Raw genomic sequence first — 18,798 nt, 5'->3', positions numbered from 1 at the left:
TCCAGTGCATGCACACCTTTATCTCCTGGGCGAGCAAGCACAGAGAGCAAGTGACTGAGCGAGCAAGAGAGAGAGAGAGAGAGAGAAGGCCAGTGCACTGATGCCTTTACAACATCAACACTCGGATTAACTACAAGTAACCAGACACCTGGACTGTAGTGTTATAAACCATTCGAGCTCTTCCAGAGACCGTACTGGGCTTGAATCTAGCCTGCTACATGTTTACGCCCCTTTTAAGCTCATCAGCCGTCATAAAGCCGATGTCACCTAGAGAAGCTAAGCTAGCTAAGTTAGCTCTAGTACTCAAAATCACCGGTCTCAAGAACACTTTTTGAAGGTCTCGGCTGTCTCAAATTCCAAAGGTTTTTACTCTGTCTCAAGACCTGTCAAGACCACCACTGATCGGCTTCTTTCTCACGTCATTACTTTGATTTGAAGGATATTATCCCTTTCTAAGAGATAAGAGAGATAATCAGATTTTTATCCCTCGGTAACAGTCACAACATTCCCGGTGTTACGGTCTTAGTGAGTGACATGCCCCCTGCACACAAAATGAGGATTCCTCAGTGATATTTATGGTCTTGGTCTTGTCTCTTGATCCCTGAACGCCTTGGTCTTGGTCTTGGTCTTGGTCTTGTCTCTGTCTTGTAGCACTCTGGTCTCCGGTATGTCTTGGTCTCGGTTAGTTTGGTCTTGACTACAACACTAGGTAGCTGGTACTGTTTTTGTTTGCTGCTGTGTGGGGAACATATCCGAGTCTTCTGAGCTTGAAAACAGTCACTGATGGAGATATCTGAGATCTTACGTCGCTCCTGGACTTGATCTCTTTTATAACAGGTACTGAAACTGGAACTTTGTGAAAGTTTTTGCACTGACCAAATTTCATTGTACATGAACAATAACAAATAAAGATATTCTATCATGGACTAGCTGGCTTCTGCCTTCTGTCATATCACAGAAGCTAGCGGTGCTAACATTAGCAGACTCTGTGGCAGTTTTACACTCACACTTCTTTTAAATACTATCGTGCACTTCACGCTGGACTTGCTACTTGTGGATTTAGGAAGGTTTCTGCTGCAGGAGGATCCTTCTTGGCCAACAAAAAAAAAACGACCTAATGAGTGAAAAGTGCAAAAGTTCTACTAATATAGGTCTGTAACCTAATCGCCAATTTGCTATCAGGGCAAGTTATCAGGGACATCCGCATCCCTGCTCTGCAGAGCCTCTGCTGGCCCAGTTACACCAGGCAATTAGCGGCCTTACACTGGGATCCACTGGGACGAAATGATCAGAGCTCAGAGTCGATACGCAGAAACCACCTGACAAGGGAGTTTTGTGTATCATCGTAATATTTTCATTGCTGATTGTCAACTTCATATCAATGTTGTACTGGCTGATATGTTCCTTCAAATCCAGGATCCAGTCACACACACACACACACACGCACACGCACACACACACACACACACACACACACACACACACACAAACACACACACACACACACACACATATGTTCTGCAGCCTGAATCCAATGCGAATACACCTTTAGAATAATTGCGCTCAACATCTGAATACTATGAATATAAAAACGGTCCTGTATGTTTTATTCATAATTCAAAATCAGCAGGAAGACGCCGACGTTATGTTGTGGTGGAAATGACCGTGCTGTAAGCGAGCTAAGATGTTGAGATTAATTTGTCGCCGCATGTTCGATGAGTGTGAACTTTATCCGTCACAGCTCACCCGGGCTTTCCCACCCAGCTGCCTAATTCCAGCGTTTTTTCTCTGTGGTTTGGCTCCATCTTTCTCATTCCTCTCTTACCCATAATCCCTTTCCCCCTGCCCCCCCCCCCCCTCTAACCTCCTCCCACACACACACACACATGCCAACGTCTCTGTAGCATCCCCTCGCTCCCACATGACAGGTCGCTTGTTAGAAATGCAACACACACACACAAGCACATAGTGACAGCTGTCAGTCAGCTCCCGGGTGTCATGGCAACAGCTTCCCAGCGAGCTGTGGTGAGAAATGAGATGTGTCCAGCGTCAGGACGGGCGGATCTGTTCAGGACCGAAGCCTGGGAGTGATCTGTTGACGGTCCCGCCCCGCTGAGATCGCCGTGGTTACACACAGAACTTCTCACAGAGTACACACCTGGAGGATGATGGAGGTCTTTATGCGCCCTGTAAATATTTTGCTGTTTATTTCCAGCGCAGCTTTAAAATTTGGTCCGCGTATCCAGGGGTGAGGGAATGTTACAAACCGAATGAGATTACAGCACAGAGAAGATTTCCTCTGTGAGTTTGATGCGATTACGACGTTCCTCATGATTGATTTGATTCTGCCATAAAACAAAAAATACACTTGACATACAAACCCGAAAGGAATCCACCGCACAGCTCTGCACCTCGCCATTGCAATACAGATTCTATTAGATAACACCTGCAATGATGATCATAACACATTTAAACCAATTTGTTTCTAAACTGTAAGTGAGGGGGCGTGGCTTTAGAGGGAGCACAGAGGGGAGAGGGTGGGTGCATACGGAGCACTGAGGGAACGCTACTTTCAAAATGATGCTAGTTTTCAAAAAGTACCAACCCTGCCTTTAAGGCCCTGTGATACACGGCGTCCAATGACTGTAAACATTTGGCCCAGGCGCTCGTATACAGCACATTTCCATAATCCCACAAAGGAAGAAAGGTTGATGACACAAGAAGTTTCCTCGCTCTGAGGGATAATAAAACTTCACCTTGAGTTTAGAGGCAAAGTCGGTGCTTGTATCTTTGGACGAGCTCGATTTGATTTCCTTGGGATGTTTAAAATCAATGGGACATTAGCCGGTACTTCACTGAAATGAGAAAACAACATGAGCTTTGTTTTATGTTTAGCACCGGCTTTAGTTCCTTCAGACGAGACCGGACAACAGTGAATGCTGACGGCACAAACTCAAACGCTTGTGTGAAAGGTGTTGAACAGAAATAGACGATGGTGTCATCGGCATAAAAACGACACATTTTCACACAGGTTATTGATATATCATGTTTTCACTCCACTTTCATACAGCCAGATGAAGCTCCACTAACTATCAGCTACCCTCAGATGATTTCGTACCCAGTGGTTAGTGTGTGCCCCATGTAAAGAGACGGTGGTCCTCTGAGTGGGTGGCCTGTGGCTCCTTTCCAGTACGTCATACCCTTCTCTCTCTCTCTGTCTCTCTGTCTCTCTCTCTCTCTCTCAACCCAGTTTCTGACTCTCTCCACTGTCCTATCTCTACATAAAGGTCTAAAAAGCCCAAAAATAAACCTTTAAAAAATTCCGGATTCACAAGAAAGATTCAGGAAAACCCCAAAAAACGGGTTACAAATTAAAACTGTGAGTTATATCTATAGACAGCCTCACACTGCAGGAGTTTTAAAATTTTTCCCGATTTTGAATTTGGGCAGCATCACACACATCAGGAGAATCCTAACAGATATTCTTCTCCATAATCTCAGAAATCCAGTCTATCCTGTCCCCTGGCTGTGTTGTTGTCAGAGCCGTGTTTACATGGACGGGACGGCCGGCTCCTCCCCTTGTGTATAAAAGCTGTTTTAGTCAAGAACTAGAGAGAAGAAGAAGAACATACTCACTGATTATTCGGATGTTAGTAAGAGTTTTTAGATCACGCTCATTCTGTGTCAGTTTACATCTAATGTGAAGCTACAAGCTAACTAAAGAGCGCTAACATTAGCATGCTAACACAACAATGCAGGACACAGGAGATTGCAGCTCAAGCCAAGGACAAATTAGACCGCTGCTTGCACTAAACGCCTTTGTGTGAACACGAGTGTAGGGGGGTTGGAGGTGTGTCTCTGGAGGAGAGCGGAGGCTTCAGTATGGAGGAGGCGTGGCCAAACAGCAGTTTGTTTTGGTTTCATGCTAGTGCTCAAGGGTGACGTCTACAGGATCAACAAGTCGTACATCCTTCCTTTAAGCTGCACGTTTTAGTCGTGCGACAGTAATGTTGTTCTAAATGTGTTTCTCAATTTACAGAATGAGTACTCTATGAAGTACACTACAGAGAAGTCCCCTCTGTAGGGTGTAGGGAACGAGTGTGTGAATTCAGACACTTCCTTAAAGTTTCCCTTCAACTCGTATTTTAGCTGAGCAGGATAAAAAAAAAAAAACAGAGCGGATGTTAATACGAGCTGTCGCTGGAGTCATGTTCTCTGTCTCACACTTCACAGTCGCTCCGGGTGAATTACACAAAACAAAGAATGTGAATGTTGACTGTTCTGTGTGTGTGTCTGCACTGTGATGTTGCTGCTCTGTCTCTCTCTCTCTCTCTCTCGCTTGCCCCGTGTCTCGGGTGATCATCCAATTATAGCACAAATTATGCACAGCTGGTATTAATCAACACTGTCTAATTAGCACCTCAAAGCCACCTGGGTAATTGCCAAAATAAAAAGGGAGAGAGAGTGAGAGAGAGTGAGAGAGAGAGAGAGGCATGAGGGAAAACATGGCCGACGATGTTTCCGCTCAGCCTGTACCTGCTGATGTTCCAGACCGGATCAGTTTCCTCCGAGCGTGAAGTTTAACTGAAGCATTTCTCTCACGTCTTCACAACAAGAACAGATTAAGAGCAGGACCACAGCAGCACTGGTCATGGCCTATTGGGTTCTTCTGTGTATTAAAATAACCTCTCATCAATCACTGAGCCATTCGAGCTAGATTTATAAAGCACCTTTCATATCAATCAAATGCAATCCAAAGTGTTTACATAGACTGGAAAACAAGAAAAAATAAGACAAAACCTGAAACGAACAGAAATAGATTTAGAAGTATAGATTAATGCACTCCATTAATAATGAAATATATATGTAATTAAAACAATAAAAATGTAAAAAAAAATGAAAAATGAACAACAAACAACAAAAAATAGGGATAAAAATTAGTTGTTCAATAATAAAAGTTAAAGATAAATAAATCAGTATTTATTGAATAAAGCTTGTAAGACTGGATGTATGGTGGGAGACAGACTTAGTAATGATGATTTAGTAATCTTGTCACCTTATAGTGCTGGCCTACAGCAACTTCTAAGAATACTCAAGTAATGGCGTGCAGTGTGACAGAAAGTATAACCGTAAAAAGAGCGTCGTCATGATAGTTTCTTTGTCTCTGATTGAGCCCTGAGTGCTGGGAGATAAAGTCAAATATCTGGGACATGTTATGAGTGATGGTAAATGAACTTGAGCATGTATATTTATTTATTTAGTCTTCTGACTACTTAAAGCGCTTTTTACACCACAGGTCACACCTACACATTCACACACCACTGATGAAGCAGCGGGAGCAACTCGGGGTTAAGTGTCTTGCTCAAGGACACATCGGACATGTGGCTGCAGGAGGTGTTGATGGAATCCTTAACCTTCCTGTTCAGAGATGACAACTCTACCACTGAGCCACAGCCGCCCCTATGTGTGATGAGTGTTGTGCAGTGTCAGTGGATGATGCAAACATGCCTCAGTTAGCATGACTACTGACTCACATCAGTAACTGACACTAGGCAAGTTAAACAACACAGATACATCAAAACAATCCAGTTTTTAATAAAATATCCTTTGGTAATTTGGTAATAAACTCCTCGACTGTCACCTTAATATAGATTTTATTTCTCGATTAAAAGCAGAGAAAGGCGCCGCCGCGTGTCTGTGATCAGCTGTTCCTGTGTTTATTTCTTCTGTCCCTAAAGTCTGTGCAGCATCATTTCAGGATTACAGAAGATGCAGAGCGTTATATAACACCCACGTCTGCAAAAAAAAAAAAAAAAAAACCCAACACATTTGGTTTTTGTCTTTCTTGGGGGGATATTTTTAGTCACTCTTTAAAGTTGCTTTAATGAGACTCCGGCGCTCTTTGAACACCAGAAATTGACTTTTGTATTTCTTTAAAGCTGCCGTTAGCAACTTTACAGAAAGCAGACACAGTAAGCTGGATGGCGAGATATGTAGAGTTACTATTAGAGATTCTAGAGTCTGTTGGGGCCCTAGGCTAAATCAATTTGGGGGTCCTCAAACCAGCGGTTTTCACCATCATGTCTGCTCTGTTTCTTTTTCTCTCCTATTGACGGATTATTCCTCTTCATTGTTCTTTGTTGACTTTCATTGACAAACTCTGGTTTTCACAGCAATAATGCATGCAACATTTAGCAGGGCAACGAGTGCTGTCAGATGGGACCCCCTGAGGGAGGTTTCCTACTGTCATTGCAAAATGTGCACGTTTGGATCACTGCTGTGGTTTAAAGGTCTCATATCCTCCTCCTCTTCAACCAGTTTAAGTAAGTCTCATAGCTCCTCAAAACATGTGTGTGAAGTTTCTTGTTCTAAATCCACTCTGATCCTGTATTTGATCATGTCTATAAACCCCTCTATTTCAGCCCTGGCTGTTTCTGGCTGTTTCTGTGTCTGTATCTTTAAATATGTAAATGAGCTGTGTCTGACCACGCCCCCTTTCTGGAAGGGCTTGGGTGTCTCGATCTTTCTCGCTCCATGTTCTATTGTTTACAGTGAGAAGGCAGACTCAGAGGGCAGAACAAACACCTAGCTGTGGGAGTGTCACCCACCTGGGGGAGGGGTTACTGCCCTTTGTGATGTCATGAAGGGAAAATCTCCAAACGGCCTGTTTGAGCACACATTTTCTGAAAAGTGGAGCAGGCAAAAGACGGAGAGGATGGACTTTTCTCATGATTAGGGGGTATGAAGACAGACTAGAGACACATGTTAGAGTTAAAGAAATATGGTGAAGTGGATTTTACAGAATATGTGACCTTTGTCAGCCGTCAGGTGCCCCCTTACTGGTCTGGGGCTCCTTTGGAAAAAGAAGCATACTTTAAACCCTACAGATTAAGATTCTATTCTCCTTTTACCTGAATGAATATCTAATTCATCATCATCTATCTAAGTGTGCTCAAAGTCCTGAAATGGCTTAGTGCACCGACAACGATCCACTTTAATGTTTTCTATGTTTGTTTCCGGATGTTTAAAAAAAAAAAAGCATCAGGATGGTTGAACATTCAGTCTCATTTAAAATGCATCTTTTGCTCGGGGGTTTCAGTCTCACTTTCTGAATAGTTAAGTCATGAAACATGTTTATAGGATGCATCAAATTCATGCATGAAGCAATAATCAAATAAGATCAATCTTTACTAAATGTATGACTGACAGGTTCTGGAGCTGCAGGCTGCACACACATGCACTTTAACCTCCATGTCAAATAAATGAAACCACACAAAAAGTCTGTCAGATCAGAGCGCAGAAAAGAAGACAAAATAGTAACTGGGACATATTTTTTTTCCATGACCTACAAGGTACCCCGTGCACAGCCAATCTCAGTTCTCAGGTGGCGGTCTGTTGTAGGAACATACATTGATGTGATGCATTCTTGACTTTAAAGATTGAAAAGACAAGATGTGGGCCCTCAGACAGAGCAGTCAGCAGAGCGTTTTATAGAGCAGAGTTTGGAGACGACAGTAAAACGTCTCTCTTTGAGTATCTAAGGGAGTCGAGCTGCAGTTTGCTCCGTGGTATTCCCGTGTAAAAATGTGCAAGCTGCCTCGCTCACTGCCGAATGGGGTTAGCTCTCCAAAGGCCCGGGAAGGTTTGAGGAGGAGCGCAGGCTGCAGGACAAGGTGACCCACTTACTGAAAAAAAACATTTCCTTCCTCCCTCTCTCTCTCTCTCTCTCTATCCCAATCCCTCTTTCCTGCTCTCCATTTTCCTCCTTTCTCTTTAATCTCTGAGTTTTTCCTGCTCTGTGGTTTTGTCTCTGAGTCGTCTTCATTCTTTCAGTCTGTCTGCATCACTCACATTGTTTGTGTGTGTAAAACATGGAGGAAAACATTTTACAGTTTATATTATTTGGGCTCAAATTAAAGACAGTTTTCTCTTCTTTTCTGTGTCCTGATCTGACAGGCGTTCTTTCTGGCTTCATTTATTTGAGATGAAAGTTAAAGTTCTCGTATGTGCAGACTTTAAAGGTGACATATTCTGCAAAATCCACTTCCCCATGTTTCTCTAACTCTAACATGTGTTTCTAGTCTGTCTACAAACCCTCCAATGATGAGAAAAGTCCATCCTCTCCGTCTTTTGCCTGCTCCACTTTTCAGAAAATGTGTGCTCAAACAGGCCGTTTGGAGATTTTCCCTTCATGACATCACAAAGGGCAGTAGCCCCTCCCCCATGTGGGTGACACTCCCACAGCTAGGTGTTTGTTCTGCCCTCTGAGTCTGCCTTCTCACCGTAAACAATAGGACATGGAGCGAGAAAGCCAGAGACACCCAAGCCCTTCCAGAGAGGGGGCGTGGTCAGACACAGCTCATTTACATATTTAAAGGTACAGACACAGAAACAGCCTGTTCTGAGCAGGGCTGAAATAGAGGGGTTTATAGACATGATCAAATACAGGATCAGAGTGGATTTAGAAGAAGAAACTTCACACACATGTTTTGGGGAGGTCTGAGAATTATTTAAACTGAAGAAGAGGAGGAGGATATGTGACCTTTAAACTTTTAAACAATTCAGTCATACATTTACATTTGTTTGATCTTATTTTGTTATTGCATCATGCATGAATAACATGCACCCTACATACAGACATAATGGCGTTACTCCAGAAACAAAAAATGTCAACTTTGAAACATTAAATGTGTCGTTGTCGGTGCATTAAGCCATTTTATTGATGAAGGATGTTCTTAGCTCATCCTATTAGAGACAATTCAATAAAAGATGCGACTCATTCTGAAGTTTGCATTATTCATACAAGCTGTTCTCCTCTTTGATGATATGAATCCACAATCTAAAAGATGGAAATCTGCCCTAACTGAAGTCCTGACAGTCCTGTTCCTGTTAGCCTTCATATCTAAAGGTGACGTCCTTGTTTTTGTGTTCATGCTGCATGATTTTATTTTTTTCAAAAATAAATGTTCATGCAGCGTTCTCAGAAACAGCATGAGCTCCAGGGGATCGATATGATCTACTTCAAAGACCGCCCCGCCTATCCACGCTTTCTTCTGACTTTCTAAGTAAACAAAGATCGTGTTACCATTTTACCATTAACTTCAAACTGAAGTTAGAGCTAATTTATGAGACTAAAAGCAGCGAGATAATTCTACCTACATTTTGTCTTTAATGTGCAAACCAACTGAAGAGCAAACCTTTAACTGCACGTAAATCCATCCATCCATCCATTATCTTTACCGCTTTTCTCGTCAGGGGGCTGGAACCAATACCCGTGTACATTGGTCGAGAGGCGGGGTTAAACCCTGGACTGTTCACCAGCCAATCACAGGGCAGACATATCACAGAGACAGACAACCAGCCACACTCACATTCACACCTACGGACAATTTAGAGTCTCCAGTTAACCTAACGAGCATGTCTTTGGACTGTGGGAGGAAGACGGAGAACCCGGAGAGAACCCACACATGCACGAGGAGAGAACATGCAGACTCCACCCAGAGAGACTCCTGACAGACGGGCCTGGTTCAAATCCCTATGAGGCAACAGCACTAACCACTGCAGCAGGGTGAAGCCGTGTAAAATACATTTCTGATTTAAAAAACAAAGGTTATACAAAATCTTAAGTTTTGCAAATCATCAACTTTTCCTTCTGACTTTGCTCCTGCTCAGATTTCTGAGTGAACTTAAAGACTCTGGCTCTTGTTTGTTTGTTTGTTTGCTCGGTTGCTGTTTCATGTATCTAAACGTGGCAAGATGATGGAGACGAGATTCAGCTCAACAACAACCAAATCTCTGAACATGCAAACGTTTTTCATTCACAGAAATATTTCTGAATGGCTCATGTGAAAGTTAAGCTTCAAATGACAGTTACCTTGTTCTGCTTTGCGTTCTTTTATTTTTTGTTTGGCATTGTTTAAAAAGCAAGGCAAGGCAAGTTTATTTCTATCGCACATTTCAGCAACAAGACAACTCAAAGTGCTTCACACACGACATCAAAAGCATCATGACAGGAAAGAAGAAACATTAAAAAGCGAGAGATAAATGCATCATCTCCCTGGTGGTCTAGTGGTTAGGATTCGGCACTCTCACCACCGTGGCCCGGGTTAAATTCCCGACCAGGGTACTTCTTTGGAGCAGCAGTAGTTCAGTCTGTAGGGAGATAGGTTGGGCACCTTAGGGTGGCCAGTTTAAGTCCAGGTGAAATTGGTCTGGTAGCTGGAGAGGTGCCAGTTCAATTCCTGAGCACTGCAGAGGTGCCCTTGAGCAAGGCTCCGAACCCCCCCTCACCAGCTCAGGAGCGCTCGCTGTGTGCAGCCCCCCTCACTCTGACATCCCTCCATCAGTGCATGTCCACAGGATCCTGTTTGTGCATGTGTTCATTTCAGTGTGTAGCATGTTCAATATCAGAGTGTAAAACTGAATTTCCCCTCAAAGGATTAATAAAGTAAATCTTCTTCTTCACAGAGTAAAACGTTCTTACTGTATTTCAAACAGCTTCTCTTTAATCAAATCATTCCATTAGAAAGGTTCCCTTTGCATTAACTTTTTATATGCCATGAGCACAAACATCCTTCTGCTCCTCAGTGGTCTCAGTTTGTATCATCCATCCGTCATTCTCCTGTGAGCAGTGTAGTTATGGAAGTTGACCACTAAGTGGCGCTGCATCATCACTGCAGACACCGTCAGCAGCGCCGCTGTAGTCCTCACTGTGGTCACATCTCCGCTCCATAGACGGCTGCATCAGGTTCATAACTTCTGGAGGTCATGTGAGCTGAACGGTACTTTTAATGACATCAGGCATCGCTGACATTCGAGGGATTAAACAGAAACACTTCACAAAGGTCATTCAAACATCCTTTTTTCTCATCTTTACAGTTCATCCAGAGGCAGAAACGTGTCTGAGTCTAGCTCATGTAGACTCTTATAACTTTATTTTTTCTCAGTGTCCTATAAATCCGATGAGATTACGACATGTTAAGAGGCTTAACTAGAAGAAAAATGACATCACTGCACTGTGTAGGTCAAACGACAGCTTCTTGTCTTTAGTTTAGATTTGATGTTCCACTCAGATCAATCATTTTCGAACACATGTTTCTTGTGTGACTCATTAAAGAAGCGTTTGTTTTTATCCTCCAGAATTTGGCTTACTCTCGACCTCTGGGTTTCAAAGTAAAACGCTCTCTCCGTATTTAAAAAAAAAAAAAAACGTCCTTACTGTCACAATGAGACACAAAGGCTCAGGAGACCAGAAGATATGAGGACGCCACACAGGTTCAAGTTTTTAAAAACAAACAGAACAAAAAGCGGCTGGAGACCCCGATCAAGAAGAACGGGAAGAGTAGAAGGTGTTGAGAGAACCTCACAATGGGACGTAGCTCTCGGCACCTCCCCCTAAAAACAACCTGAAGAAAACAGAATTAGATAACAAATAAACCCGAAAACAGGACGACTAGTGTTCTGCAGCTCAAACTGGAATAACGACACCCAGCAGTCTGGACATGCCGAGGGTAAAGAACGGAAAGCTGGGGGAAAAAAGAGGAAACATAAGAGAGTTCCTCACTCTCTGCACAGAGCGTGTGTGTGTGTGTGTGTGTGTGTGTGTGTGTGTGTGTGCACCTCCTGCCACTCTCACCTCCTCCTACCTGAGTACTCAGGTGTGCTGCAAGCAAAGGGAGGAGGGAGACTAGACTACTTCACAATCTGACAGAATCAGACGACTCTGCCCGCTCTCTCATCTTCTTGCTGGAGTGTTTGTCATCATTTAGCTTTTGGATATTTTCCTTCTTTAACGCAGCCGGCTCCCGAGCAGCTCCCTGTGCGGTCTTTTCAGTGTCTTGTCTCCTACCCAGAAGCCTTTGCAGCTCTGTGGGTCAGAGCCTGCACACATTTTGCCCCACTTACTTCAGCAGACACGTGCCTGCTGGCCTCTGAATATCTGCTCTGCATAATTGGTTTGTGCGTGTGTGTATCCTTATACATGAACTCAGTGTGGCTGTGTGTGAGAGGTTAAAGTGTGTGAGCGTGTGTGTGTGTGTGTGTGTGTGTGTGTGTGTCTTATTTTAGGGAGCTTGGCATGTTGTCAGTTCATGTTCCTCCCGAAACTTGTTTTAGGATTTTTTTAAAGATAATAAATCAAATGGCACTACAAGGAAAGTCACACACACATGGTGCGGCTGTGGCTCAGTGGTAGAGTCGGTCGTCTCTTGGTGGAGGGTCGGGGTTCGATCCCCAGCTCCTGCAGCCACATGTCCGAAGTGTCCTTGGGCGAGACACCTAACCCCAAGTTGCTCCCACTGCTTCGTCAGCTGTGTGTGAATGGGATTAGTTAATACTGATGGACACTTTACAAAGCAAGGCCAACAAGACGATGATGTGAGATGACTTGAGACATTGACATCCTCAGGCAGAGGTCTTCTGGTCGTTCCAAACTCCAGACTAAAAACTAAAGGAGAGGGAGCGTTTGCCGTGAGGGCCCCAAAACTGAGGAACGACCTGCCCGAGGAGATCAGGGCAGCTGAGTCAGTCATCTCTTCTAAATCCAAAAAGACACTTTTTTACTTAAATTAAGATTGATATTATAATCATGATGCGTCCATGTGACCAGAGGTCGGAGTCTGTAGGGAACATATCTAAGGAGGCCGTTCATGTGGTGCAAAGGAAATGTGATGTTCCAGTGTCATATCTGAGGGATTTATTAGACGAGTTTCACAGAGCTGTGCAGAAACCTGAACCAGAAACAAGCCACAGAGTCCAACATTTTCAGTTGCATCAAAAGAATATCACCAAAGTAAATCCCTGAGACAAAATGTGAGATCATAACAACCTTTATAATCTTTGTAATCATGCAAACATCCTGATAATGTACATTGCCTCTTTCTGCAGGATGTTTTGAGTCTGGTGTTTTTGAAACACACGTCTGGTGTGTGATTGAAAGTGTTTTAACCTCCTCTCCTGACCTCTGACCACCTTTTTTTTCCCTCTCCTTCAGCCCCAGCAGTCATGACAAAGCCGCGGGCCCCCGGAGGAAGCTGTACAGCGCCGTTCCTGGGAGACATTTTGTGGTGGTTCGTTCGTACACCGCCCAGGCCGAGGGGGAGATCAACCTGTACAAGAGCGACAGGGTCAAAGGTGAGGACGGGGTTAACCTGAGGTCTGTTCTTTCATTTTCATCACTGACGGGATCCATACAGAACAAAGTCTCGGCTTTAAAGTAAAAAAACTTCATAAAAAAATCTGTTAAATTCCCTTTAAAACTGAAAAGTCAAGAAGAACTCCTTACCATATATGTAAAGGCTCACATATACAAGCTTTTGAACCGTGCATACTGCTCCTAGTGGTTATATGCAGATTACACAACCAACGCTCCAAACCACCTCAGGATACACAAGTCTGATGTCATGTGGTCACAAACACGTAGTTAAAAGCAAGTTTACTCAGGGCTTAAAGGCGGGGTTGGTAATTTTCTAAAACTAGCATGATTTCGAAAGTAGCATTCCCTCAGTGCTCCGTCTGCACCCACCCCCTCCCCTCTGTGCTCCGTCATAAGCCACGCCCCCTCACTTACATGCATGAGCACCGTTGCTCCAGAAGTGGACCTCAGCTCATCTCTTGCATTGTGTAGAAACTACGTCGTCTCATGTCTCATTCAGCAGTAAGTAAACTCTCAGTATAAACTCCGTCATCTGTGACGCTCTTTGAGTGTGAGCTAAAGCACGCAAGAGGTAGAGAGCGAGCAGGGAGACATTTAGGCGCCTGATTGGTTCATCAGATTGGTACCTCGTGGCAGACATTGGTTGAAGTTTTTACAGACTTACAACTGCTACAGATGATGGATTTTCTTTGTTCTTTTTTCAGAGAACATGAGTTATTCATTTCTGTCAGGACCTAAAGACAACTTCAACCAAAATCTTAAAAAGTGGATCTGGAGAAAATGACCAAACCCTGCCTTTAGGTTAGATCCCAGTGCTGAGCCCAACAGGAGAGAGGGAAAGAAAAATGTAATTTGCGCCCCGTTGGCGGATGAATAATAAATGTGAAAATCAAAAAGCGAGTAAAAGCCGCTGATTCATCTCTGCCTTCATTCCATGATTATGTCTGAAATGAGACGACTGGAAATCAAACAGCACATTAGCATATCTGATGAAAAACGAGTCTCCCGGCTGCTCTAAGGCAGAGGAATATTCCTCCTCGTCTGCGGACGTTAAGTGTGAATGAGCTGTGCAGGTCTGGTGAGTGGACACAAACTGAAATATTCACAGAGTAATCCAGCAGGACTTCTAAGCCCCAAACATCTGTGATAAGCTGCTGTTAATGTGTAAATAAAATATCATAAGCTGCTCTGCACTTCCAACAGTTTATTTTTAAAGCTCAGCAGGATGGATTTCGTCCAAAATAATTACCGAGGCGTATAGATTTTTTAAAGAACTCGATTGTTTTTGATGAATGTACTCAGTGCTGCAGAACAGCTTCTGTGAAAACAAACATACAGGATGCATGTAGATCCAAAGCTGAAACCAAAGAACAGGACAAGCACAAAACACAAGTATAGAACAAACAGAGTTAGACAACAATAAGAGATCCCACTCTGGCCTGTTCAGCGAGGCCTTTTGTTCAGGGCCTCTCTGACAGCAGGGATCAGGCTCTTCCCAAGGCGAGCCCTTCTGCACCTCTCTACCTCCGTCCTGAGGAGGTAAATGAAGTGAAGGAATAAAAAAAGAGCATATGGGATAATATGCAGGAAGGATTTCTCCTTTGTATTCCTCGCGTTCCTGTTGTCCACACTTCCTTTCCGCTGAGGTGGAGGTCAGTATGGAGGAGGCGTGGCCAAACAGCAGTTTGTTTTGGTTTCATGCTGGAGCTCAGTGGTGACATCTACTGGATCAAAAAGTCGCACGTTCTTCCTTTAACATCTCTGCTTATTTATCTTGTACACCCAGAGTAATGAAAGCACAAAACCTTTACAGAAATATGTTTAACTTACCTCGTTAGGGTGGAAGTGGCTGCATGGCGTGTTGAGGTCTGACCAATCACAGCGTCCAGACTGTCCTTTTGCTTTAGATCACCTGAAAATGATCCGTTACCACCTGCCACCCTGTAACGCTGAGGTGATGAGAAAAATAAATTGAGACCTCGAGAAAGCAAGTGAAGCAAAGTGGTTATCGCAGGAAAACCAGCGTGGTGACCTCGAGATAACGAGATGAATACAGCGGGGGAATGTTACAAACATTAACCGTGGGGGGGGCGTGCATGTCTGCTTAGGGCTTCCGTAGAATACAAAGATAAGATTAATGACCGTTTTCCGAATAACCGTCTATCAAAGTGCAGGTTTATAAAAGCTGTAATGATTTGTTATTTCTCAGCACATTCTTGTAAACACTGAGCTCGGCATCAGATGAGACGTCCCGCGGCTCGCTCTGCGCCCGGCTGACATTTAATCACCAATGTGTCGTTAAAATTCATCCTTTTCATCAGCTCCATGATGAGTATTGTCACAGTCTTTTATTGGGATACCGTAAACACCTTTTAAATTCTTCAGCCTCAGGTTTGATTTATCGTGAAGTCTTTGTTGTTCTACTTTCTATTCAAATGTGACATTTCACTCAAGTCTTTAAATGAGCTCTGGGGACGCACTGTTCTCAAACTATTTTTCACTGTCTTCTTTCCTCTCCCCCTCCTCCCCCTCCTCCCCCTCCTCCCCCTCCCCTCTCTCCTCCTCTTCCTCCCCTCGGTCCAGTTCTGAGCATCGGGGAGGGGGGTTTCTGGGAGGGCAGCGCCCGCGGCCAGGTGGGCTGGTTTCCAGCCGACTGCGTGGAGGAGATCCCGGCCAAGGCCACCGAGGAGAGGAGCTGTGAGTAACACACTCAGGGTTGGAGGTGGGACGCTGACTTATTATGTAGGACACAAGCTGTCTGCCGACACCCAGTTTGTGGAGAGAGAGAGAGAGGACGAGAGAGAGGGAGAGAGAGAGAGAGATAGAGACAGAGAGAGAGAGAGAGATAGAGAGAGAGAGGGAGATAGAGGGAGACAGACAGAGAGAGAGGGAGAGAGAGAGACAGACAGAGAGAGAGAGAGAGAGACAGACAGAGAGAGAGGGAGAGAGAGAGACAGACAGAGAGAGAGAGAGAGAGACAGAGAGAGACAGAGAGAGAGGGAGAGAGAGAGACAGAGAGAGAGAGAGAGAGAGAGAGAGAGGGAGGCAAAGGATGTCTTGGGGATGAATGAATACTACGGTGGGGATGTTTTTATGAGAATCAAACTCTTCACTTCATATTTTTTATTTTATTTTCTGCTCTACTTTCTGGTTGAATTGTTTTCAATTTGATTTGTTTAAAAAAATCACCAAGTAAAATAGAAACAGCTGACGCACAGCGCTGACAGCCTGAACTGCTTCTGTTTTGTATTGAAAATGGGCGGTGCCAGCGCAAAGATTAGAAGGCGGGGACACCGGAAACATGAGGGAGAGGGGACATAGAGACATGAGGGAGGGGACACAGAGACATGAGAGAGGGGACACAGAGACATGAGGGAGGGGAAACAGAGACATGAGGGAGAGGGGACAAGAGACATGAGGGAGAGGGAGAGGGGAAACAGAGACATGAGGGAGGGGACACAGAGACATGAGGGAGAGGGGAAACAGAGACATGAGGGAGAGGGAGAGGGGACACAGAGACATGAGGAAGAGGGGACACAGAGACATGAGGAAGAGGGGACACAGAGACATGAGGAAGAGGGGACACAGAGACATGAGGGAGAGGGGACACAGAGACATGATGAATAGTGAGGGGAAAGGGAGACATGAGTAAGGGGACATAAACATGAGAGAGGGGACATGGAGATCATCAAAGAGGCTCGATGCTGCAGCTTCCCGAGGCGGCGTGATTGCATGTGTCCTCTTTTCCTCCCGTGCATTAGCTGCATGTGTCTCTGCTCGCCTGTCTCTCTCCGTCTCCTCAGGCTGCGGTGCACAAAGCTCAGCGCTACATCGCCCTGCCCACTCAGCTGTGCTCAAATGTCCTCTGGGTGCGAGCTAATGAACATATCACGCCATGCTCCGTCCCCCGTAAATATCCCATTTCTCCTCGTCCTCGCTATCTCTTCTCCTACTGCCTGCGTCTCAGAGCCGAGCGTGGAGAGAGACGCTGTCAGCAGAGGAGAGACGTCACACAGGACTTCAGTAGTGCATCACTACAGATAAATCATGACTCGTGCATTTATAAACCTCAGGCAGACCTGAAACTGGCCGAGGCGTTCTGAGCATGCTCACACAGTTCCCGTGCCGGGTTTTTGACCAGGAAGTCGAGCAGCATGAATGTGCAGAAGAAAGCAATTAAAGCCATCAACATGGCGGGTGCTACAGCGTTTAGACTCCGTCACGATGATGACTTCATGCACTTGGAGGGGTAGCAGAGCCAACAGCAGGATAGGATACCCCCCTGATGGAGTCTAAGCATCCCAACAGAAGGGTAGCTAAAAAAAAAAGTGGGACGGTAGTGTAACACTGCTGAAATAGTCCCTTCCATTGGACAACAGCATCTGTCAATCAAATCACCTGAGCCAATTGGATGCAGCCTGCAGCCAACAGACATCTACCCCCTTTGTATCCTGAGTGTTACAGCAGGAATCGGTTATTTTAGTTTCTCAACTTTTGACGCTGAATATGCATGTGTACCGTACCGAACCAAGCTGGACCGGACCACTTGGTAGAAACTGGGGCCAAAGTGAAGCAGGAAAACATGGCCGACTTACAACAAGCAGCAGATTCAGAGCAGAGAACGTCTGAGCTGAGCTTCAGTTAGCTTAGCATACAAGCAGCTGACAGAAACGTCCATCAGAGATACTTTTTACTTTGAAGATATTTCAGACTGGAACACTTTGCCTGCAGGAAACAATCAACACTTCTACCCAGGTTTTAGAGAAGTCCTGTCCCTCTTCTTCTTCATCCTCTGCTTTCCCTTTTTCTCTGACACTTTGTGGAGTGAACACCCCTCCCTCGTCCTGCTCTGTGGGTCCATCCCGCTCTGAGGAGGATGTGAGCAGTGATGGGGACAAACCTGTCTCTCTCTCTCTCTCTCTCTCTCTCCCTCGCTTTTTGTCTTCTTCTGGGTGTCTCATTTTAGAGTCTGACCCGAGGCTGTTGGCACATGAGGGCTCCTCTCACACTGAGCTGTGTCCAAATCGCCCCCGGGGTCTGCCTGCAAAGAAAGCCTGTCAGAAAATGGGAGCACAGTATGGTGGCTCGCAAAGGACCCATTCAGAGGCGGACTCAGCCAAGGCCACAGGGCCCTCGTGTGTGTGTGTGCACTGACATTAGACGAGCAGTGAGGCCTGAGTGAAGCAGTCAGTCGAGGCCGATTGAGGCGACAGAGAAATGTATTTTTTTATTTGCAGACAAAGTCATCCCGTAACCGTCCCGCCATCATCAAACTGTTTTTAAACTTTGGATACCTGGTGGAGACCCTGGTGGTGGTGGTGATACCCCCCTGATGGAGTCTAGACCCTGGTGGTGGTGGTGATACCCCCCTGATGGAGTCTAGACCCTGGTGGTGGTGGTGATAACCCCCTGATGGAGTCTAGGTTCAGTAGGTTGAAGGTTTTTTTTTTGTTACGGTTGAAAAAGTGTCCATGTTGACTGGTGACTTTTTTGCCCAAATGCGTCTGTGGTTGTCGTGGTTACAACAGGTGTTGAAGACAGAAAAGCGTCCCAACAGGTGCTGCTTTGTGAAGTCTTTTAGTGTAATGTCATATATGTCTGTAACCATGACAACCAGGGATGCATTAAGATGAAAGTGCAACAAA

At 44.9% G+C, this 18,798-nt stretch overlaps 1 protein-coding gene across 1 annotated transcript in view; it reads left to right on the top strand.

The window, feature by feature from the left end:
* The window catches only part of LOC132979130 (SH3 and multiple ankyrin repeat domains protein 2-like), a 240,976-nt gene that overhangs the window by 151,290 nt on the left and 70,888 nt on the right, over positions 1–18,798 (top strand). The window contains exons 13-14 of the mRNA XM_061044700.1: positions 12,992–13,131; positions 15,737–15,850. Of these exons, the coding sequence (XP_060900683.1) occupies positions 12,992–13,131; positions 15,737–15,850 (254 nt within the window). The remainder of the gene's footprint in view (positions 1–12,991; positions 13,132–15,736; positions 15,851–18,798) is intronic.

Source organism: Labrus mixtus, chromosome 1 (assembly GCF_963584025.1).
Source record: "Labrus mixtus chromosome 1, fLabMix1.1, whole genome shotgun sequence".
NCBI classification, from domain to species: domain Eukaryota; kingdom Metazoa; phylum Chordata; class Actinopteri; order Labriformes; family Labridae; genus Labrus; species Labrus mixtus.
This window is presented reverse-complemented; position numbering and strand designations above follow the sequence as displayed.